Here is a 25,504-nt window from a genome sequence, read left to right as displayed (position 1 = left end):
GGCAACAAAGAGCTTGCGGCCATCTTTACATATTTAATATAGGCACAAATTAATAGAACATCAAATTCAACATCGGTTGAGGATCCATCCAAACTAAACACTGTAGTTCAAAATATTCTTTGCTCCAAAAAAATAAATGGTATTTTTGATCCAAATTTCATCCACATTTATAAAAAAAAAATGTGTGAAACCTACGACAAAAGGAGGGGGGATCATTTTTAAACACAGTGAACAGCTCCCTTTCAGGCATTGTTCTGAAATGTATTCCTGGAATCTAAGGCTTGTTCAGATGGGTGTTTTCGTCCGGCTCCGAGTCGCACTCCGGGTCGCACTCCGGGTGGCGGTCCTGGAGGAAGTTGTAGCGGCGGTAGACGGTGCCGTCGTGGCTGGCGTACACCACGTCCACCTCGTCCCCGCTGTCCTCCGGGTCGGGCACGCCGTGGGGCATGCGCTCGCAATCCAGCCGGCCGCCGCCGGTCAGCCTCTCGTACCGGTCGTTCCAGCACAGCCTCTTCCTGGACCGCGCCTGGACCAGGCCGTACGCGGCCAGCGCCAGGCCCAGGACCGCGATGAAGGAGACGGGGAGAGCGGTGGGGGTGTGCTGGAGCATGCGGGTGCTGAGGTTCACCGCAGAGTGGCCCCTCTCTGTCACTGGCCCGGGGGGCTCCACGCACAGCGCTGCCGCAGAGAGAACCAGACAGCAGTGTCACACCTCAGACACCCCATATACGGTTTATTAGAGAACCAGACAGCAGTGTTAAACTGTGTGTGGGGTGTCTAACACTGCTGTCTGGTTCTCTAATAAACTGTGTGTGGGGTGTCTATTAGAGAACCAGACAGCAGTGTTAGACACCCCACACACAGTTTATTAGAGAACCAGACAGCAGTGTCACACCTCAGACATCCCATATACGGTTTATTAGAGAACCAGACAGCAGTGTTAGACACCCCACACACCCCACACACGGTTTATTAGAGAACCAGACAGCAGTGTTAGACACCCCACACACAGTTTATTAGAGAACTGGACAGCAGTGTCACACACCTCACACAGGGTTTACTATGGTAGTGGAATGTCTATTGACCCATTTTTAATGCCCAAATTGTATTTCTCTCACTCCTGTCAGAGTTGAGTCATTTTAAAATAACTGCTAAGGATATTTCCAAAAGGCTCTAACTACTTATGCAATTACAACTGAACCTGAAGGGGCAAGAAACCAGTCAACTGGGACCTGGGTCAATTACGTACACATTTGTTTTGGATTTGAATAGTTTTCCACTGGCCTGGCCTGATGCAATTGAGCCTGCCAATAGGACCAGAATGCTCTTTTTGAGAGCATTTCATAGGTTCCAATCATAGACTGTATAAAATGTTCCAATACACCAGACAAGCTCAGGAAGGCTTAGAACAATCCTGAACTATTATGTTTTTTACCCAAGTTGGGTGCCGATAGTTACTGAAGAGACGTAATTAAGCCAATAGGATTCCGAGATGGAAGACCTGACCGGCCAATGAGAGCACTCACCGGTGTTGGCATCGCAGAGGCAGCAGTCCGTGGCGTTGGAGGCCGCCTGGCAGCAGCGTGCGCAGCGGTTCTCCAGCGCGTGGAGCGCGGAGTTGGGGGGGCAGGTTAGGCACTGGTCCGGCCGGGGACCGAAGCAGTGTCTGCAGGAGCCGTCACACAGCTCACACTGCTCCTAGAGCCCCATGAACAGGCATTACACCTTACATTACAGGCGTTCAGCTGACACTCCAGAGCTACATACAACAAAGTGCACTGAAAGAGGGAAGTACAGTTTCAAGTGCTAGGAATGACCACAAAGATAAGAACTTTGTAGATGAGAGAGGATTATATCTATAGAATGCTAGTCATAAAAAGAAATGCACTTTTGCAGGAACAATAAACGGCTTACACTACCAAACAAAAGTTGTAATAAATCCTTCTAGGCGAACATAACTCATAAAATAGTACACACAATTGTGAGAACTACAATAACAGCTAAATTACAGGGAGGTAGGGAGTGGTGGGTAAAGGTGCAGATTGAACAGGTAACAGTCTCAGGCCAAGTGATAGCACAGTCTATACAAGGCTTTCATTACCCAGGGCGTAGATTTGGATAAGCTTTCAATATCAGCAGAAATAGAAGTGTCAGTAATCTGGAACAATTGCACTATACGGTTTGAGGTTGGGTATTTGTACACCCCCAAAACCTCTCTTTGCTCTCGGTCCCTTGGGCGTCACACGCGGAGGAGGAGCAGGTCTGCGTGGTGCTCACCTCCTCAGAGAGGTAGCGTCTCTCCTCGCAGCGTGGGTAGCAGATGCCTTCCTGCAGTGTGCTCCCCCAGTCGCAGGTCAGACACCCCTGGGGCGTGCCGTCTGCATGAGAAAACCCAAAATCAGACAACCACCGTGGCTCCTCTGCTGGCCCCCAGCCACCAACCGACACTCAAACGTTCAGGGCCCAGGTGGGTGGAGCAGGGGGACAGTGATAGCAGTGGTGTTATCAGCACTTTTTGAACACTGGGCAAGATTTCAATCTTTGCAAGATTAGATTTCAATATTTGCAAGATTAGATTTCAATCTTTGTGTGGGTGAAAGTCTTCCTTTGAGAGAAAAGGCTAGTCAAATTTACTTCCTTTTGAAAGTGGACAGTAGTTTTCGTCATGAAACAAAATGCACTTAAAAATCATTTCCTTCAGAGAGGGGCCTCCACGCTCCCACAGGAGGGCAGGGAAACGGTGGGCGTGGGCGGGCACATGGTAGCAGTTACCTGTGCAGGTCTTGCAGCTGGTGTGGCACTGCTGGCAGGTGTGGCCCTGCTGGTAGAACCTCTTGGGACAGCGCTCCACACACAGCCTGGTGCCCTGCAGCTCCAGAAGGTGGTGAGGACAGGCCAGGCAGGAGCCCGGCCCGGGGCCCCAGCACAGCTCACAGGAGCGGTCGCACCTCTCGCAGCGGCTCCCTTGGGCGTAGTACCTGCAGGGACGGCAGCTCGGTGAGAGGGTGACGGACACAACCCCCGGGAACTCCTTCAGACCGGGCAGAGGAGGTGCCTTACCCCGTGGGGCAGTGGGAGAGGCAGAGGTTGAGGAGGTGCAGGAGGCCGGAGGAGCAGGTCAGGCAGTCCTTGGGCGAGGCTCCGGAGCAGGAGGCGCAGACGCGGTCGCAGGGGGAGCAGAGGCCCAGCTCCGTGCCCTCCGCCTGCTCGCTGGAGGAGAAGGAGCCCACGGGGCACTCGCTCTCACAGGAGCCGTCTGCAGGGTGGAGACGCGGCTCAAACACTGCAGTCTTTATTCAGCCAACAGACCGCAACCCTCTATCAGACTATAACTCACTATAACCCAACATACCGCAGCCCACTCTCAGACTATAACTCATTATCAACACACGATAACCCACCACACTACAGCTCATCAACACACCATAACCCAACATACTGCAACCCACTCTCACCAGACTATAGCTCATCATCAACACACTATCAGACTATAACTCATTGTCAACACACGATAACCCAACATACTGCAGCTCATCAACACACGATAACCCACCACACTGCAGCTCATCAACACACTATAACCCAACATACTGCAGCTCATTATCAGACTATAACTCATTATCAACACCCTACAACCCAACATACTGCAACCCACTATCATCAGACTGCAGCTCATTATCAACACACGGAGAAAAACACCTAATAAATGACAATACACAACCATTATATCACAATGTGCACCAAATAAGAAGCATCACAACTCACATACTCTTAAACATAACTACTAGGCTTTTCTCAAAATAATTCTCCTGCATCGTTCATTTTCCGAAGCTCCTATGCATACATAAATCTGCTACATATTCACGACAAATATATAAAATATAACTATTAAAAGAATGAAAACAACTTTTACTGTTTTACTCCTGCGATGGAATAAGGTACAGAGATGTGACTTGAGAAGAGTTCTGGTGCTAATTTCGGGGAGGGCGGCGTATTACTGTGGAGGAATCTGGGCGTCGTGCAGGTCAGGCAGTCGGAGGCGCCGGGGCCGTCGCAGGACCCGCAGTGAGGGTGGCAGGCCCGGCAGGTGAACTGGTTCTGCTGCAGGAAGGTCCGGGGCGGGCAGCGCGAGTCGCCGGTGACGCCACACAGCATGGTGTTGGGGTCCAGGACCAGGCCTTTCTGACAGCGCAGGCAGGTGGGCTGAGGCCCGGAACACTCCGCACACGTCTGGTCACACTCTGAGGGAAAAACGGCCACCGGGGGGAAAAAAACAACACCGTCTGCCAAGGGCTCAACTCTCCACCTGCCCATCCCTGAAGAAAAGCCAAGACTCGGGTGACCAGATGCAAACAGTCCAAATGTGGGACAGTAAGATTTAGTGGGACAGATAATGCCTATTATTTATAGGCTACCAACACAAAAACATATACAAATTTGATATAATGCGTGTCGGGATAATTAGACACAAATCTCGCCTGCAGTTACACTCTCGGCCACTAGTCACTGCACACAGTATTATAGAATTGAGTAAATAAGAAAATAAATTGGGCATGAGCATTGGTCAGGCATTATAGGCATGACTAAAGGTTAATAAGTGAGTCAACAATTAACAGGATCTCTCAACCAAGGTGTCCCGGAAAACAAATACCGGCCAAGTCATTAATTGCCAACACCAAGGCATTGTGTTTTGCCAATCTGGTGGTGTATGTCAACAGAACTTTGACATCACTATCCTCATAAAAGTAAAGGATTTGGCTCTTCGGACACAGCTCGGGTGTCCAATATCATAGTGACGGGGTAAAGTTTTGTGGTGCCACGATTGGAAGCATCAGTGCGTTTGTCATCTGCAACCATTACGAGTTTTTAATTAATTCGAATAATAACTCCCCACTGAGGAAGGTGCAAACACATCCGTAACTATGAATGCAGGTTTTGTACTACATGAAATTCTCATAGCAATCTCAGAGTCCAGCAAAATGACATGTAGGAGCTTGCTACCACAGTCAGCTGACCTGTATGAGCGTGCAGTGTGATACATGCTTATCTCAGTTGCAGTGACTTTGTCTGTCTGGCTATCATCTTTTGCCTTGAGTAGAAATGCTCCCATAGGTGTGGATGTTTGTTTTTGTAACTAAACTTTCCGATGAGACTCTGCACTGTGGTGCTTCAAGTCATATTCCCATCCCTACGAAACTGAAAATGAACAATGGATGAAAAAATTAAAAAAAGCTCTCTTGAGCATCGATCTGGGACCGGTCTCAGCCAGCCTTCAGTGTCACTACACGTTCTTTTCTTGTTGTGCTACCGTCTGTTGTCCTTGATATATTGCTGGTTAGCTTCGACAATGTGCCTTGTTGACGTTTTTGACTTGAAGAGCGCGTTAATTTACAACCAAACTGCGATATGGGCTAACGTGAGGACAAGAAGAAGTATTGTAGATAATGCCAGCGATTATTATTGGATAATAAAAGCGATCGCTCAATGTTTAAAAATAGAAACGTGAATCTAAAATTTTCTTCAAAATGCAGGACATTAGCTCAATAAAGGCCACGGGACAGTGTCAAAATCGTGTGCAGCACAACGTAAATCAGGACACCAGGTCACCCTTCCCGACCAGACACACATTTACTCAATATTGAAATATTTAAGCAAACATTTACAGTCCGCCATCTGTATTTCTACACGTCACTATCCAGTCCAAATCCGGGAGCATACCCTGACATTCCCCGGCACTGGTTTCGTAATAGGTGCCCGTGGGACAGCCCTCCAAGCACGTGCCCTCGTACAGCTTGGGGCTTTGGGGGGAACAGGTCTCGCAGTCGTCCTGCAGGGGCCCGGAGCAGGTGCCGCAGGTGGAGTGGCAGGGGACGCAGCGTCCCTCGTCCAGGTCCTCGAAGAAGCCCTCCGGACAGCTGGCCTTGCACTCTCCGTCCAGCAGCAGGTACAGGAAGCTGCATCCTGCAAGGACGGAGCATTCCATTACACCTACCGCCGTGTTTCACACGTTCGCCAAATCAGCTTTATGTACCATTACGATTCCCACACAAAACCGCCGAGACAGTGCAGTCCGTAAGTATTTGGACGGTGGTACGCATTTTGTTCTCTTGGCTCGGAACTCCACTTAAATGCCTATTGAGTGTATTTACATCCATATGAAGTGATCCATGTAGGAATTGCATCCCTTTTTATACATACCACCCCATTTAAGGACCAAAAGTAATTGGACATTTGGGTTCACAACTGTTTCTGATTAATCAGGTGCATTTAATCATTTCCTTGGTGCAGATATAAGAAAGTTTTCAGTATTGAGTATTGATTCTAGGCCTTTGGGGTCTGTTATTGGCATTTGTGAACATGAAGACCAGAGTTGTGCCAATGACAGTGAAGGAAGCCATTATCAGGCAGAGAAATAAGGGGGGGGGGGGGGGGGGGGGGGGGGTGGAATAACAATCAGGGGCATACACCAAAACATCATTAAGAGCAAATACGTAGACTGCACTATAATATGAACACATATGAACAAAAATGGTATGAGGACGTTCAGTTTTATCCAGTCATCTTTTTCTTCAACGTCAGCCCTTTACATCTGAATTAGCATTAGCCAAGTATGTTTTTACTGGGATTTTAGTTCACTGCTATTCCTCCCTCACCCTGCTTTCAGTCCATCCAGTGGGCTCCAGGCTATTCTCTGAAACATTACAAGTAGTGAAATGCTACCTTAAACTGTGTCATGACACTTGTATTTCTACATGGTTCCCGGAACTACTCTTGGGGATAAAAACACTAAACAAAATGGAAAACTTCATTTGCATGCAACAAACACTGAAAAATGATCAAATGGTATTGCTCAGCACATACAGTCGAGCACATCTCCTGACTTTTATTAGTCACGGAAGTGCTCTGAAGGTTTTCCCATCACTGATTAATATGGAGTGAATCCCACTGCACTGTAACGTGTCACACAACGTCAGCCTACTCGTCTGACTTCTCCTTCAATGGCTTCAACCTCTCAAAGTTCCTGCAGTTAATGCGCTAAAACCAAAATTGATAAAAATGCCCTTTAATATAATTTGAGTCTGCGCGTTGACCACATGTGAATTGTTTGATTACAAACAGAGAAAATTAAATATTAAATCAGAAAGACAAGGTGATTCCAAACTTTTGAACGGTAGTGTATATTTTACAAAATTCTGTAAAAAAATCTCATGTGCTCGAGACTGCTGCAAATATTAATTACAAGAACAGTGCAATTAGTTATGAAATACAACAATGAAAGACAATAGATCACAATGAATAATGATTAATATAATTTCTAAAATTAAAATGAACTAAAATTAATAACAATGTGCTCCCAACATCTATTTTACAGCAGGCCCTGGGGTGGTATGCATGAGAACTAGAGTTCCTGAAAGTAGCGGTTTAGTGTGAGAGTGAGAACCATGGCACATGTTCCTTAACTATACGACCAAGAAGAAGATCTATTCAATGGGCCTCATGCAAGAAGATTTTCATATTCTTATTAAATTTCTATTATGAGCTCATACGAGTGTGCCACCTCAGATTCAACAAACGCACCTAACTTCAGACAACTGTCCGAAATTAAGACGTCCGTTATAGTACAGTATATACGGCACTGTAGGTTGGTTCTGTCAAACAGATGGCCAATGGGATTAGCAAGAACAAGGGATGACTGACACCTAATTGGATAGACTGTGGTTCTTTTTTTTTTTTCCCTCCTAAGCAATCCACTGAAATAAGTTTCTGAAAACAATTCAGGTGAGACATAAGCAATGCAGTTGTTGAATCCTGATTCATATTTGACCCGCAAACACCAAATTTGAAGGTTTTATCAGAGTTTGGTGTGCCAGGCAGCTGATCTACAAGGCTCTTGTTTACATGACTCCAACAACAGGAGGAGTTTCTACCAAAAATTGGTGAATAACAAATGCATTGGTATTCTTAAAGCACTCATTTTAAGAAATTTTAACGATTTAAGAACAAATCCAATGACTTATATAATACATCTTATGAGCTCTCCTGATATGTTAAGACGGGTGTCAAACTCCAGGCCTGGAGGGAGATGAATTTCAAAGTCTTTCATTGGCCACGGACTTTGTTCAAGGCCTTAATTGGCTGATGACTGAAAGGAAACCATAAAAACCAGCAGGCCTGGAGGCCTGGAGTTTGACCCTCGTTCTAAGACTCTAAGACAGATGGCCATTAGAACAGTATACATGGAGCTGTACATTTTGGAAGAGAAAAGCCGTTCAGTAACTACACAAGATACTGTTAGTACAAATCATACCTAGTTACAGTAAGCATATGAATCTGTTAAAAAGGGCCGTTTTAACAGATTACGGAGGTACGTAGAGCGTGTCTGGCGTCCCGCACTCACTGTAGCAGCTGTGGGCGTCGGCGCAGGCGTTGCAGTGGGCTCCGCAGCGCCTGCAGGTCCCGTCCTGGGCCGCGTAGCTCCCGAGGGAGCAGTTGGAGGAGCAGCGGCCCTCCTCCAGGTACCGGCCAGGGGCGCAGGACAGGCACTGAGACGCCGTCTGGTCGCAGGTCAGGCAGGGGCTGGCGCAGGCCTCGCACCGGCCCTCTGCGCTCTCCACGAAACCGCTGGAACCCACAAGCACCAAGCCTCTCAGGGCAGCCGCTCTGCACTGCTATAGCGCCTTCATCCAAAGCGCTGCACAGCCGATACCCTCTCATTCACCCATTCACTCACACACCAACAGTGATTGTCTGCCATTCAAGGCACCGACCAGCTCGTCAGGGGCAGGGGTTTAGACCGAGGGTGAAACATATATTAAAGAATAAAAATGTACAATGGCAGTTTGTATTAAACCTATAGAATTTGATTGCACAAATGTATGATAATATTATTAAGATTAATGATAGTTAATTGCTTATATTAACTACATATGGCTAACCCTATATTGTGAGATTTTTAGCTTTGTTTTATGCATTGCATTTAGCAGTCTTGTTCAAGGACACTTCAACACACCCAGGGCGGGATCACATCAGAGAGCCAAGCCCCGCATCAGTGGGACTCTAGCGCCATGTCAAAACAGCCTGTGGAACCCAAAAATAACCGCAGGGAATCACTACTGGAGTTTCAGGACACATTTTCATCAATTAGGTTTGACTTCTTTGAATTATTCTTTTCCCGTTTGGAATGGCCAGTCTGCGCGTTTCTCCCACACGCCCACGTGACATCGTGATGGTTGCCCACAGCACAGATTGGGCTGTGCTTCAGGTCACCTAGCAATGATGGGAGGACCGTGTCCCTAACGGCTTCTGGCATCCTGAAGGGGGCTAACAGCAATAACCTGACTGGCCTTTCTGGAACTTCTACCCAGAGAAAGCCAAGATAAATAATGGCAGGTAAGTGTTGACACTGACTCTGTGACTCTGATAAACAGGGCATATACATTCAGTTCTCAGGCTTGATATCTGGTTAAAAATCTGCATAACCTGTGCAAAATCACCCCTTTGAGGAATGAGGCAATGCAACACTTCCAGGTTAATCTTATGGTAAACCCTTAACAGTAAATTACACAAAAAACATTAAAGTAACTTATTTAGCCGAAATACCTTAATTTAGCCTTTTTGTGCATCCCACCCTCCTCCCCCCACTTTTGGCAAGGCCACACAAGCAGATGGTGAGAGATGTGAAATGCAGAACTGCAGTGACAGTTCAGTCAGAATCAATTACTTCAGCTCAGCTGAAACAAAAACACCATCCGAGTGAGGATTGCCCTCAGAGACTCAGGAAACCCAGGAAACGCGCTTGGTTGGACACAAATCAATAAATCCGCCCGGGAAATATCATTGGGTTGGCGTGCATTAGCTTGGCACATCCAACTAATCTATGCATCGATTTTAAAATGCAGATGATTTCCCTCTTCACGAAACCTAAACTTCACATTTCACTTATGATCAGTACATGCTATATAATCACGAAGCATTGGTGATAATATTTCAGAACACTGCCCTGCATTTTATACCGAATCAGTCACCAGTCATTAACAGCAGGTCTTTGTACAGCGTCTGATGCGAAGGCAGTCATTTGATCCTATTCTCAGCAGTCTGACAACCAGTCAGCCATTTTGTGAAGCTGGCTCAGAGCACGCAGGTAGCCAGGGAGACACTTACTCGGGGCAGTTGGACAGGCACGCCCCCTGGTGGAGAAACAGCCTGTAGTTTCCCTTCTGGCAGCTGAGGCAGCGGTCGCTGGCCTCCTCGCAGGTCTGACAGTTTGGGGAGCAGCCCTCACACAGGCCCGTGCCCGAGTTGGAGAAGAATCCGGGAGGGCAGTGCTCCACACAGGAGCCCTCCTGGTCCAGGAAGTACCCTGTGAGCGGGGGGGGGGGCGACCAATGACTGTTACAGCTGTCAACAATGTCACTCCAATTCCACTGAGGTTCTGCAACGGTCAACTTAAGACTCCCACTGATAATTTATACATTCTGTTCCATATGAATATGCATGATAGGGTGTAGTTGAAGACAGAACACTCATACTTAGTGCAGAAAAAGCAGTAACCTTGCCTGGTGAACCAGAACCTCTTAGAAGAAGGAAGTACAGTGGACAAGAGGTGAAGCTAAATCTGGTACAATACATCAAATGGCAACATTTCTGTTTAATAACGTACAAGGTCCCTTACATATAAATAAAATATTTCTTTGAGAGAATCGGCGGTTTATATAAAACCGCACTGGAACAATTGTACAACAGTATGTTTTGAGCATACAGCTAACTGTGAAATAAGTAGCTCATCTGCCTGACTTTCCAGAGGTTGAAAGAGAATGGCAAGTCATGGTCAGTTTGCAAAATTCTAGTTTTGGCAGATACTAATATGCATACTAAAATAATCCACATATTCAACCTTAATGTTCATGGTAGAGTTTACATATCAGTCAATGTTAATGAGGGCTGACGGCGATAAGCAGAAAGGACAGCCGGGGACACTACCTTCACGGCAGGCAGAGCAGTCGAGGGCCTGAGGGCCGAAGCAGGTCTTGCAGGACACGTCGCACGATTGGCACTCGCTCCCCATCCCTTATTCAAGAGGAAGAGACATTTTTTGGGGTGAAATTCCCCAAAATGACTAACTTTGATGAATAATTTCATCCCAAAATTATTTCTCTTCTAATCTGGAACGGGTAATAATATTTGTAGGTCTGTCTAATTTCTCCATGTCATTTCAGGGGAGGGAAATCGTAAAATAAGTGCACGCTAACTGCTGCTTGTTTTCAGTCCCCTAACTGTCCACAGTCTCTGTGCCAAACGGCTGTATTATATTCCACAAGTATACTGCAGGTGGCCCATGAAAGAGAGGAGTGATTCTTGGGCATTAGGGTGTGGGACTGGAGTACCAGGACCTTCCTGGATGACACTATGGAACAGCAATGCTGAAGGGCTCCATTTCATTCCAGCCTGATGCACTCTAAAAAGCTACCAGTGTCGATCTTTAAAAACCAGATGACCAGCACTCCTCTCTCACCAGCAGAGGGCAGGCTCGCACAATGTGATTAGGGTATGTCTCTCACACACACACACACACACACACACAGACACACACAACTGAGGAATGGCAGTGAAAATGAGGAGATGGAAGTATCTTTCTCAGCCTTGTGTTGAATGACAGAATCATTACACACAGACAGAGTAGACACTAAAACGGAAGCGTGTATTCTAAACAGTAATGGATTCAATTGCCATTTTCTGTGGAGGCCAGCTGCCATAATACAAATAATTATACATTCACTCTTATACACTGCACATAACACCACCTCCTGCCCACATTTTCATCTACTTTTGCTTTAGTGCCAGTTTTCATACATTTCTGTGTGTGCAAATACATATGCCGCCAAAAACATTTCAGGCTACAACCTACAAACAACCCAACCCGAAGGGACAACGTTACCCTTGCCGTTCAGTATATTGCACGGTCATATTCACTGCCAAATCTGATATGATAATTATTATAGCGCACAGGGTACAATGTCATATAATTGTCTTAAAAAATAATAATAAAAAAAAAAGGAAAATTGGCACAAAATTGGCACAAATTAATAGCAGTCTATTTTGAACACAGCTGTGAGTTAAGTGGTTCACCTGCATGACTTTACAGCAGTTGAAAGAAAATTGCCTGTTATCACCACCTCACCCATGTTGCAAAATTTGTCAGTGTTGGCGGATGCTAATATGCATACTGAAATAAACCACATATCTAACATGAATGTTGGTGACATTTAATATTTTAAAAAAGACAATTATCCCGGCTTCTTTACCTGCGATCCTGAAAAATAAGTGTGATAAAGCACTGCTCTCTCTCTGCGGACCTCCAGCACACTCACCGTGGTAGTACTGGCCGGGCAGGCAGCTGGCGGCGGGGCACTGGCCGTAAAGGGGCAGGTTTCCGTCGGGGCACATGTCGCAGTCCAGCGCCCGCAGGCCGTGGCAGGCCAGGCAGGAGCTGTGGCACGCCTGGCAGCGCCGGCTGCTGGGGTCCCCGAACGAGCCCACCGGGCACCGCTTCACACAGCCGTCCTCTGCGGAGAGAGGGGAGAACGAGCTGTCACGAGCCCCGACTGTCGACGTCTCGCCCGCGTTAGGCTTCCAGAGGTCCTCTTCACTATGGCCTCTAATCTTTAATAACCGCCTCAATTATCGACTGGTTTTAATATCTATTTCCTACGTGATCTTTGCCATTCGGTTTCATGCAAGTCAACCCGATCCGCACGGGCGCCCAAAATTAAACTCAATGGCAGTTGCTTTGAAGACCCTGGTCAATCCTGGCAAACATTGTTGAGTTTTGAGAAATTTCAAGACTAGAAACTGTGCCACATTAAGCAGAAATTCATCTCAGCCCTGGCTCAAACACAGCATAAAATAAGGAAAAAAGTTTAAGCCAACCATACATTGAAATCCCCAGCACCCTGAGGAAGATAACAGTAGGTGGGTATCAGTTTGTATTGGGGGGGGTGGGGTGGGGGGGGTGCATGTTGCTTGGTGAACACTGGCAGGGGAAAGGATTCCCAGACTGTCAGCAGGCGCAAAGACAAAAGGGGGGGGGCGAACTGCGGCTCCAAAATAATGCCCGCCGGCTCTGCTCTGACCCGACCGCTCCTCTACGGTCAGATGAACCGCAGCACCGCCTCCCCTGCCACCGCCGCATTCCCGCGGGCAGGCCAGCTGTGAAATTGTGACCCAAATCACTCAGAACTGGACCCTAAACAAGGCCTGGCCTTTTTGGACAAGTGCAGGGGATGGCAAAACAAGAGAGAGGGAGGAGGAGAGAGGACAGGGGGAGCCATCTCAGAGATCAAGAACGATAGTATAAACAGCCTGGCGCACAGACAACCTAAAAGTGAATGCAGCCAGTTTGTTTGCTTTTCATCAAGTTGGTTTGTGGAACTTCAGTGATTCACCTCATATAGCACTTACAATGCAAATGGAACAACAGTAAATAACATCCAAAATTAAAGAAAACTAATTCAGCCTTCCAAATACTTAGCAGCAAAATTGTGATCTTGGAACTATAAGGTACAATCTGCATTCTGAGTGGTATTTACATATTCAGTTTCAAAGATACCAAAGGGAATGGGCTCCATGCAAATACAACCTCTTAAATATTGTACTTCTTCATACTTTTAAACAGTATTTCTGTGTGAAACCTCAGTTAGAATCTTTTTAATCTAAGGTCTCAAAATGCCATCTGACAAACCTTGTCCATATAACACACAGGAAGTCACCACTCCGATTCCATCCCCTTCTCATTATTTGCATCTCCTGTGACATCTGCCTGCCAGACAGGTTAAGATTTGCTACTCAAATGTGTACTAGCGTCCAGAGCCCTCTCACTCAAAGCTGAGATTTACAGCGGAACAACATCTACAGAAACCTACACTCTCTAAAGAGCATGTTTAGCTGCTGGCTCTGACCCATCACATTGACCTCCAATGCAGTTCTACAGATCATGCTTGTTACCCTGGTCTGAAAATAGCTTCTGTTCCCTTGCATGGACACCAGATGCACCATGTACTCCAACAGTATATACAGTACAGTCATAAGCCCAAGAAGGAAAAGTGGTTTCTGCAAATTGCGTTTCTTGCATTTCCATTTTCCCCACATATACTTGTGCCTTTCCCGTTGGTGTAAAAAGCATGTCATGTCAAAGCCCTTACGCAATGTTGTTCATCATAAGCTCCCTCACTGCATAAGTGGCACTGCAGCTATGGTGCTTGAATTACTGCGATGCCCACAGCCTACGAGCCAGAACCTCTATTCCAAACAGGCCACCTAACACATAGACAGCCATCACTAGGCACCCTGCTAGAAGCCAGTGCAGTAACACAGGAACCCCCAATAAACCCAAAACCCATCTAAACCATGAGAACACTAGGCACTGTGACTGGTTCTGATTGGCTAAAGACTGCCAAGGCTTGAAAGAGTGATCTTGATGGGTCCTATGTAATAAGGCAACATCTCTTGATTAATGCCTTTACTGAAAGAGCCACTCAGGGTGAATAATTGGGAGACTCAGACGATACTGACGGGACAGGAAGTGCTGGTCCTGGCAGGACAGGCACAGGGTCTTGCTCCTGCAGTCGGCGCACGGTTCGGGGCAGCTGACGCACATGCCCCGGTCCCCATCGGCGAAGGTCCTCTGTGGGCAGCTGCGCCGACACCGCTGCCTGTACCTGGAAGGATGAGGGGGGGGAAAACATCAATAAACCACTGAGAATTGGGAGAAACGCTACAAAGGTTGTACCCGAATCAGCCTCCTGTCCATGAAGTATACTGCATACGGTTAGTGTGCATGTACTAGCACACAATGGGCAGTATGCAAAACATATAAAATTTCCAACTTTACGGTAGAAAATAAGGCATAAGCGTTGCGAGACATTCCTCCCTTGGACGGCCAGACACACATCATTGTTGTTATTGAAAGGAAATGTCAATTACACTACATTTACAGAACTTCGCACCCAGTGTGCTCGACAACTATACTGAATAATGTGTAAATTCAGACATAGGCAAGCTTATACACAATCTTTTACACAAGCAGCAACTAGGTGGCACCAAGGGGCCATGGCTCCTTCAGTGGATTCCCTGAAGCAGTGACCATTTGCCTTTTAAGAAGAAAGTGGGGGTACCGTAGATACCGTAGGGGGACCTGTCCACTTACTCTACCAATTAGTGTCAGTGAGTGCAGGTGGAAATGCGAGAAGCCATCAAGCACCCACAAACTGTCATGTAGAAAAATAAGAGTTGATCAGTGGGAAGGTGTGAAGGCTTGCCACTCTAGCGTTCCCATCCCATTATGTGTTGAATTGTAGCAAGTCTGTGTTTAGTTGCTTTTTCAAGGCATTACTGAAATAAATTGCAGCCCATCGCTGACCATTAGACATTCCTCTTGCTGCTTTTAAAAATATAGATTCCAGGACAAAAGAACGGTGCTCTGTCCTCAGATCAAAAGGACCTGTTCGGCAGGAATTAAATTTCACTATTCACAACCCCTTCCATGTCACACAGAAACTGAATCTGGTTGCTGCAGGCAGTGAATCTGCAGACTTAACAATTGGAGCTGGAGAGTGTGTGTGAGTGTGTGTGTGTGTGTGTGTGTGTGTGTGTGTGTGTGTAGGGGGGTAGGAGTAATCAGAAATCTGACAGCCCACCCTGCATTCACAGGAAGAGCACAGCACACTGCGTGCAGGGGAAGTGGGGTCACTTTCACTGCTTCTCTCATTAGACTAAAGACAGCCCCTCAGGTACTCCAACAGGACCCCATCACTGTTATATTCACCTCTGCCATGCACACACGCACATGTATACACACAGGCACACACACACACGCACATCTGTACACACATGCATACGCACGCACATCTATACACACATGCATACACATACGCGCACACACACACGCGCATCTATATACACGCGCACCTATATACACACTCGCACACTCGCACACTCGCACACTCGCACACTCGCACACTCGCACACTCGCACACTCACACACTCACACACTCACACACTCACACACTCACACACTCACACACTCACACACTCACACACTCACACACTCACACACTCACCCGCGCACATTAACCTGGCAAATTAAAACCTCATCTGGAGCCCTTGTGTTTTCCCCCTACATCGTTTCATTTCGGCCTGCTCATGGTAACGAGCCTGCGGTGATTTGGCCGGGCGTTCAGCCCCCTCACTGCTCACGGCGCGCTAATTAACCCACGCTGCCTCGGAGGCCAGCGGGGCCGCTTTCATTAGCCCCGTTATTAATCCCCCCAATCAGCCGCATGTGACTCCCTCGCACGGAGAAACGTGACGGCTACGGGAGGCTGCGGACCGTCATCCACAGAGCCGTGTGGATTGTGTGACCGCGATGTTATGCTGGAGAGAGTGCCAGATGCCGCGCTTGAATGGGCTCACGTCAAGCCTCAATAAAGAGGATCGTATTCCACAGAGCAGCGGCGGTGCAGGGTGTGGCCCTGGGGCTGTGAGGAAACAACAATGCCCAGGCCTTTCTGCCTGGGGACGGGTAAACCCTGTGCCATCCAGCGCACGCCACCTATGCAGCCTGTAGGTACATGACTGGGACCCAGAAGGTTTGTGGTTCAAGCCCTGGCGTAGCCATTAGATAAGATCCACACAGATTTTGGGCCCTAAACCCAACACTGCTCCAGGGGGGATTAGCCCTTGCTTAGTCTAATCAACTGTAACCTCTGGATAAAAGTGTCAGCTAAATAACACATTTATTTAAATCACCTAGCCAATACGAGGAGCCCTTCAAAAGGGGCCAGTCACACATCCCAATATGGGACAAAGGGCTGAGAACCCCCTGCTCTTACCCAGAATTCCCTGGTGTAGCGCTTGGCCTGGCTTCTTGCTGAAAGTAACCATAGTGCCCCAGTTACCAGGGATTCCTCCCACGCACTTGTCATTTGTTTTAGAAGGGAGGGGAACAAAGTAAACGGCACTGAGCCGTTCTCACCCTCAGAACTTTCTCCAAATCTGCTGACCGGTGCATTTTAGATTCAATTAGGTTAGGGAAGGAGGGCTTCATGACTGTAGTCCCTTAATCTCACGTGCGTCTTCCACGATATAGCCGAAAGGCCTTTATCGAAAAACATTTATGCAGTAACTATGTGCGGAATGGGCATGGTAACCATGGAGTCAGCATGGACACGCATGTATCAAAGCCCATGAACGCTCGCATGCTCACACACACACACGCACGCATTCGGCACCCATGAGTACATAACGTTCCGTGCCACGATACAAGAATGATGTGAATCTGCTGGCTCGCTGCACATAGAGAGCAGTCCGCTTTTCCTTATTTCACCTGCCTGTACTTCCCGTATGTACACCAGGAAGATCAGTGCACTCTCTACCTGCCCCTCTAACCTGACTTACACTAAACAAAAGGGGGCAAAACCACAAGTTTCAGACCAATAGAAACAAGTAAACAACAGGACTTAATGAGACACCAAGGCCAATTCAACACCTAGTGGACATTTGCAGCTCACTGGAGTGTAAAATGAGCGGTAGAACATTTTAAAATGAAAGAATGATCGGATTTAACAAGGGTGTGTTGGCCTCAGCTTTCACTTGGTGTTTAACCAGCCTTAGCTGCTCACTCCAAGGACAGGCAAGCTGCCCACGCGTGCTTAACTTCGAACAGCCCCGGGAACAACAAAAAGCGTGGTATGTGCAGTGCATTATGTTCGTGAATAAAGATCCTTGTTAAACCTAGAGGGTTAACATCTCTATAGTAAAATTAATCTATCTGTGGATCCGATGCCTCAATAAGATGACTAAGCTTTGGCTTGAAGGTCAGAGAACAAAATGTGGCCCATAACTTAAATGGCACAGACATAATGCAGTGCATCTATAGCAGAGCAAGCTATTTACTAATATTTTTAAATGCTGCTCAGAGCAAAGCTCCGGTGCCTACAAAATGGCTGCCAAACATCACGACTGCAGGCTCTAAACATCAAAGGCTGTAGTCCTGGCATTGTCATTGAGCTAGGATACAACTGCTATTGTTCTCTCAGGGGCAGGGTTGGTTTAGGTTGGCTTGGGTCCCTCAAATTACTACTGCATTACTGTAGGACTGTAGACTGTAGGTCTATACACGCCAGCTGCCCATCGAGCTGAATTTGTGATCAGTGACTAAAGCGCCTCTCCTCTGTGCCCGCTTGCTCTCTCCTGTAGTCCTGTGTAGGCTGTAAGGTCAAAAGTCACTACTCAGAGGAGAGGGATCATGTGGTTCAGCAGCAGTGCTCTCCGCATGGACGCAGTCAGCACCGCTCTCACTCGAGAGGCACGGTCGAGGAGAAAAAGCGTGTAAAATGGCTTCCTATGTTTCTTGCTTTAAGAACGGCAACCCCAAACTGGGGGGGACAGAACCCTTTGGAGCTGGGCTGTGTGCTCGTTTCGCAGCGTCTCTGGAAGGAAGAAAGAACCTCAGTGTGCCGCGGTCGAGCTCAGGTGACAGGGAGAGGGGACTACGATCAGGCAGGTAACTCGAGAGGGGAGATTTAGGGGGGGACACAATCACAGCTCTGTTCTGGTAGTGCACAGGGCTCAGATGCAACGGGGGGGGGGGGGGTGTCTGAAATGAGACGCTGTGCGCTCCATTCCACCTCGGGCCAGTACTGTGAGGTCAGGATAGAGAGGAAGGGGGGTGAAGGGGATGGGGGGGAGACTAAGCTCATTTAGGTTCAACTCGTCCAACATTTTAAACTGAAAAACGGTTCAGCTCGTGAACGGTTATATTACAGGGTCTCACGGACAGCTGTGCTCGTCCCAACAACGCTAGCCAGCATGAGTGGTCAGCGTCCTCAGTGCTGTGACGACCCAAAGCAAGACAGAGAGGCAGAGAACATTAATACTAGCCCTGAGCTTACTTCTGATAATTTCACAACACCATCAGACTGTGGATTTTGTTAAACTTAATCCTGTCTGATACTGCATCACCACCATCACATAGTACTGGTGAACAAACAAAAGGAGATCAACGAATATCAGACAGCAACTCCCTGTATTATCAAACAAATCCTCTTAAGGTGTGTGCGCGTGTGTGTGCGTTTCTGCGTTCCATTCGAATGGCCATAAGCAGGGTTGCATTAAAACAACAGAGAATGTTTTTTTCTTGGTGAAATAAAGAGGTAAGGAAAAACACAAACAGACTCACAGAAAGTATCCTGCCACACAGCTGCTGCACAGTTCTGGGTCATCTGTGTGTGGGACAAAAGGAGCGATCAGCACACAAAGGCAGCCAGTGTGACAGAGTGCTCTCCCCTGCCCGACAACAGGCTCCCATGAAAGCAGCAGGGGGGAGCCAGGCCACCACTGATCTTACTGTACACTTTGAAAATAAGGAGGGGGAAAAAAAACAACAACTCTTTTCTTTTACATCCGCCATTTTGGCATTAAACTTAACATCAAAAGCCATTCACTGCAGTGAATTATAACAAGAGAGCCATTATCCTTTTTGTTATCAATTTGCTCAGCTGACAATTCTAAACAGCTAATATATATCTTTTTTTTTTTTTTTCATTTATGTAACTGGATATTTAAGGAAGCTATTCTGGTTGCATACCTTGTTCAAAAGGTACTGTAGAACCACAATACAGCACCCATTGGCAATCGTATGCTTTTTGTGCTAAAGGTTCCTTGACCAATACCACCAGACCGTCTCCAGGACAGCTATAAATAGTTTGTGCTTTTACACAAAGAAAACGGGTAAGTAATATCACAGGTTCACCATGGTAAACGGATGCCTTGGCTTCAATGGTATGAGTACAGATGGTCCAGAGACTGTGTGTTAATACAGAACACGCTAAAGAGGACCTAAATCCACAAATTGGTACGAAAGCCTAAGACACTTTATTCTATAATGACTCCCCTCTCACCTAACCCATGAATTGTTCTACTGGAGCTACAGAAAGCGATAGAAATCTGTACTATGAACCTAAGCCCTCTGTTCGTATACCACAGTCCCCAGGCTAGTGCAACCGCGTGGGACTTACCTGGTGAACAGGTTTTGCATCCCATCTCACAGTCAACGCACTCCCCACTATCAGGGTCTTCAACCTGGCCTGCAACAACACAAAACATGTCAGATTTCAGGACCCCAGCGTCGGCACCAAGATGCCAAGCTTCACTGTGGCCCCATCTACAGCTGCATTCCTGCACACTGTATCAGCCTACCCCTCCAGCCACTTAAACACAAACACAAACGTTCATCACTCTCCTAAGCCCGAAAGCTCGCAAACCTCCTTAGAGAAACATGCTCACAAATGTTTCCCTCAGTGTGTCTGGAAGGGAGAAAGACAGACAGTGAAAGAGGCCAGCCGAATCTTGAGAAATGGACAGTAGAGAATAGGAGGGAAATCCGGCAGGGTAGTTTGTGGGTTCCAAACAGGGGGTACACCCAGGCATCTACACACACACAGATAGAATGGGTGCATTCAGAACCCTGTTTGACACTTTGGATAAAAGTGTCTAATAGGAAGCGTCTCTAGTTATCAGGGCAGTGTCCTGCCAGACTCACCCTCTCCGCAGTCCGCTCTCTGGCACAGCCCCCTCTGGAGTTTGTAGTTTTGCGCGCACTTGGCGCAGACATGGGGATCAGCGCACAGCTCGCAGTGGGGCATGCAGGGGTGGCAGGCGTATAGATCCCGGTTGGGGTAGAACCCCCGGGGGCAGTGGAGGCGACAGCGCACCTGGTCAAGGAACCGCTCCGACCCATCTCCATCTGAGAGGGGGGCACACACAAAGTTATGCATTTTATAGCCTTGCTGTGGTGCTGCATTACCAATCAAAGTCATCTACTCAACCGCACCCACCTTTTTTAAAATATTTAAAATCCTTTCCACCGTTTTTATGTTTAGATCTCCATTTTTCGATAGTGAGGACAAGTATTTTCAAGGCAGTTTTTGAAGGAGCGCCGTTGGCTTGCAATGTGGCTTTGCTTGTACTTGTACTTGTGCTTCTTCACCTCCACCATAGCAGTGGCTAGCGCTAGCTACAAAGGCTCCGGCAAAACCTGAACCCACCCCTCAGGCTCTGAAGCCACACAGAAATAACATCACAATAACAAATACAGGTAAAAATCCTGCATGGTACGCTTTTAATGGGAGGCCTTAACTTCCTGACTTCTGAAGATGATTTCATTAGGGGTCCATCAAAAGAGCATGTACACACTCAGAAAAACAGAAGGTTTCACATTGGGATAATTCCATAACCTTTAAATCAGATTTTCAAAAAACTATATTTCAAAATGGATTAAATTTGGTACAAAGTTAGACTATAATGTCAACACCATTTCCAGAAAATTTGGTTGAGGATATTTGAGTCATTGCTGAGATATCATTAGTTATCTGAAGTAGCCTCACAAGGTTTAGTATCACTACTTCCAGGTTTTCCCACCCTCCCTTTGCCCATGAGTCATGTGTGAAGACAGTCGGGCCAATCTGTAGCACTGATTACCCGGGAGAAAAGGAAACCAGGGCTGGATTGCACATGGCAAGAACATCTGAAAATGTAACAGCTTGTAGAAATAATTTATTCGACAAAGCACACAGACAACAGCCACTAGTTAAGAAGGAGAAAAAAGAAAAGCTGTGATTTTTTTTTTTTCTTCCAGCAAGGAATAGCCTACAGCCCCCCAAGTTGCTGAAACTTCTTTCATGACAACTACACCACACAAACCTTGTTGACCACGGTCACAGGGTGTGTTTGCACATCAAGGTTAAATATTCCCACAGTCGACCAAACCAACAGAGGCCTGGACGTGTTCATATGCTCACATTCCGCTATTGTAGAGGGGGCCTCCTTCAGAACTAAACTAATGCTCCTTCCTTAAACACCCAAGCCCAAATTCTTTAATTTTCGATTCAAGTTTCCCATTTTTCTTAAAAGTAAACCAGTTTAAAAAAAAAAAAAAAGCAATGATCGAAACCATCAGGTTACCATTTATTGTCTTTTCAGAATTTATATAATTCATGCGCTATTTACAAAACAAAAGTTTATACTGTTTGTGTTCATTTCATATTACTTTGATGCAACCAGTAAGATCAACTTACAATGACAACACAAGGAGCAGGGGAGGGTGGGCACTGTGAAGGACAAGCACATTGCTAGGGTAACTGAACCACAGTTTCTGTGATGCAGTTACTTCAGACATGCTCCCTCAAGAAAGGCCTCAAGACAGAAAGCACCACCAGTCCAGGAATTGTACTTTTAAACAAACGGCCCCCTGCTAAGGACCAACAAATAAATAAAATAAAATTAAATTCAAGTTGCCATCTTGTTCTCATCGGTTATCTTTTTTTGGGTGCTTGGTGTGGGGACTGGAATTTAATAGCCCCCCTTCAATTGTATTCGCCTCCAGCCATCTGATATAGATCACAGTCAATATGACCACTTGTTTGAAGTCGGACTCTCCATTTGTCATTTCGATGAATGATGGTGTACCGTCTCTTTGATTCTAGCTGTAGGCACAGCAGAATAGCGACCGGCTCTTTCTACCACATGGACCTCAGGGAGGTAACCGGCCTTTGAACTTTCAATACTTAGGAGGCCAAATAATCTTAACTTACATACTGTACAATTTCTAACGAAATACATTTTCACGAGAAGTAAATATAATATTTGGATTGGATTGCAGATCGGAAGGATGCTTTGTTGTGCAGTTATTCGACAAACCTTTTTTGAACCCGAAATCTTTTTGTATAAATAAATAACCAACATGAAAACACCGTACATACATGTAAGCTAAATCCAAACTTATACCTACCTACTCCGCAGGCGGTACACTCGAAGAGCTCGTGACCGAAACATTCGGTGCAGGTGGGATGACATCCAACACACTGGTTTTTCAATACGAATTGTCCACTGGGACAAGACAACGAGGAAGGTTTGCTCCGTACAAATCCGATATAAAACATTAAAAGTAATGCCGAGAAAGTCTTGGATTTCATCTTCATTCCCACGCTTTTTCAGAGAGTTGTTCTCTACAAAGATGAAACCATGGACGCGCAGCCTGCAGCAGGTGAATGCAATCAGTATTGAGACCTCTGCGTTTGCGCAGGCAATCAGCGCAAACTCGTCCGACAAGTTTGTTTGTAGGGGATTGGACAACTGGAACAATTGAAGCTCGGCAATGTAGCAGTAAGTGTGATACTCTTGATAAGAGCATCTGACAAACGATTGTCATATAAATGTAACCATTATGTCGACGATTCAATGTTGTCGCCGGCTCTTTTCTGAAGTAAGTCAAGGAAAAAACGTTAATAAAATAAAAAAATCCACGATATTCACGAGGAATCGAGGTTGGTTTACAATTGATTCTTCACCATAAAATGTTCAGTTATTTAGTGCAATGACGCCCTACTGTTTAAGAGTCCAGTAAACATTATCAACGTCAACTCAACTTTCAATGGCGTGTTGTAATAAGTTGCTTTCAGACTAAGATGGCGATACTATATGCAACATGAGGAAATGTTTGAAGGAATAATGCTTAGTACTGCTGGTAGGACACATAAATCAATTGACCTTGCATTTTAAAGACAGATTTATAAAAAAGGTTTGTACTCAAGTAAAATGCAGTTTTGATTCATATATTTAATTGGATTACAATGTTGTTAATGATTTCAAAATATTGTAGGCTTAATTTCTAATCAAAGCTCTACACTAATCTCTCTGTCATACTGAGGAGTGCAGCTTTCAACCCATGAGAAATATTGTGAGATAGGGACAATATAACTCCTGATGCCTGCACCAGCTCCCGGATGCGAATAGCCTTGCCATGCATAATGAGCACACTTCCCTCCTCATTGCAGATGGAAGCCAAGCAGCCAGCTTTGAATAATGAGTATTAAATTGCAATTATTGTACCTGTCAGATATTATTTGTTGCTGCAAAGAGACAATTTTTCGGTTTTCCCAGACAAGCCTGCCTTAGCCTTTGCCTTAATCAATTCTGCATATTCAGATCTATCTGGATATTGCAAAGAAGCATTACTGTTCTTTTCCATTTGAAGTATACAGTTATGCGTTTTACCTTGATGCCTACAATCAAAATGGTAGAACTAGTTACTAAAAACATGGTAAACAAGGTGCAAATCAAACAAGATGAGGTGAATAGTTTGTGTGAACAATCATGGTTTTCTGTAAAATGTTCAGTAAAATGTTATATCAACTCTCATAGAATACAAATGGTCCATGTTGGACTCATGTACTCTATTAGAGTTGAATTAACACTGGGCATCTTACTGTGTGTATACTGAAGAGCATATCAAAAGTCGATCTGTATACAGCATGCTGTTTGAGTCTGCCTAATCCTTCAGGACAACAGAAGTTGAACAGAACAGATTTTTTTCCTTCCATCAATATTGTATTGGGTTTGATTGCTATTTGGATGGGTCACCTCTTAGGAAAAAAGTTTACCTTCTCAAAGTTGTTTTGGCAGGCCAGTAGAGGGCAGACTCAGTAAAAGAGTTCCCAAGTGAAGTTTTGATGTGTTTTTTTAACATTTTAATTGCATGCTATATTATGCATTAGTGTTCCACATTGTGTGGCCCTTACTTGTTTGGAGAGCCATACATTACATTTACATTTTTACGTTTTAGTCATTTGGCAGACGCTTTTAATCCAAAGCGACTTACAAGTGCATAGGTTCTACCACAAGTCAAAGCATCACATCCAGAACTAGGAAAATACACCTGGACTGCTGTTAGATTGTCACAAGTTGAAAGGGCTTTTTTTAAAAGACTGAATATTTGTTGTCTGAACTAAATATTAAGTGAAAATAATGTTCTGCCAGTCGGCATAGTTTACAATAATGCACAAGATGCATTTCAATAATTTAGTAATTAATTTTGTCATTTTACAGTATGATAGCGTACTGGTATTGGATGTTCCTAAACATAAAGTGACTGTGCGTGTGTGTCTGTGCATTAAACATTTTCATCACAAGTCATGAGATTTTTAAACGCTTTCAGTGTCTCAATTTGTGAATTGTTTTTCATGTTTATCGGAGACTGACAGCTTTGCACGGTAGTTAATATGCTTCATTACACGGACCCTCATGAAGAAAAGCGTTGTATTAGTCACCCGCGCAACAATTTAGCAAGTGCCCCCGAAAACCTTCTGCACGGCCCAACTTTCCCTTTCCAGGAAGGTACCAAGCGCCATCCTCTGGCGTGCCACCGACGTGCACTGCTGCAGCCTACAGTGCAATGCATCCATGCGCCATTTTAACAGTACCGCTTCCTTCCGAACAGAGACCCACCTCTTGAATTTTATTGACGCAAAACCAGACGAACTGAGGACGGCGCTGGTTTTCAGAACCGAGACGCCAGGTGTGGAGATCGCCAATGGCATAGCAAAGGAGGGTGGATGCTGTCGGTCCTTGACGTCATGGTGTGGAAGAGATAGGGGGAGGAGTGACTTTGTGA

At 46.0% G+C, this 25,504-nt stretch overlaps 1 protein-coding gene across 1 annotated transcript; it reads right to left on the bottom strand.

Annotated features, from left to right (window-relative positions):
- Positions 1-42: 42 nt before the first annotated feature.
- Positions 43-23,157, bottom strand: LOC133111907 (proprotein convertase subtilisin/kexin type 5). The gene is made up of 16 exons (XM_061222545.1): positions 22,844-23,157; positions 20,597-20,800; positions 20,073-20,141; positions 19,235-19,277; positions 14,569-14,714; positions 12,369-12,563; positions 10,981-11,067; positions 10,162-10,360; positions 8,399-8,622; positions 5,719-5,961; positions 3,999-4,241; positions 3,061-3,256; positions 2,773-2,978; positions 2,278-2,378; positions 1,527-1,698; positions 43-678 (listed from the first exon to the last, which is right to left on the bottom strand). The coding sequence occupies exons 1-16, from the start codon at positions 23,031-23,033 to the stop codon at positions 275-277; spliced, it is 2,922 nt and encodes a 973-aa protein (XP_061078529.1). The 5' UTR covers positions 23,034-23,157; the 3' UTR covers positions 43-274.
- Positions 23,158-25,504: the final 2,347 nt, after the last annotated feature.

Source organism: Conger conger, chromosome 15, assembly GCF_963514075.1.
Source record: "Conger conger chromosome 15, fConCon1.1, whole genome shotgun sequence".
Classification (NCBI taxonomy): Eukaryota; Metazoa; Chordata; class Actinopteri; order Anguilliformes; family Congridae; genus Conger; species Conger conger.
This window is presented reverse-complemented; position numbering and strand designations above follow the sequence as displayed.

What these genes read in the sequence shown, in the direction of transcription:
- LOC133111907 (XM_061222545.1), bottom strand. Translation starts at nt 23,033, where the DNA reads ATGAAGATGAAATCCAAGACTTTCTCGGCATTACTTTTAATGTTTTAT. An exon ending in GGACCAGCACTTCCTGTCCC is followed by an intron (nt 12,564 to 14,568) that starts GTCAGTATCGTC and finishes CTCTCTCCGCAG; the next exon opens with AGGACGGCTGTGTGAAGCGG. An exon ending in TGCCTGTCCAACTGCCCCGA is followed by an intron (nt 8,623 to 10,161) that starts GTAAGTGTCTCC and finishes TGTGGGTTCCAG; the next exon opens with CGGTTTCGTGGAGAGCGCAG.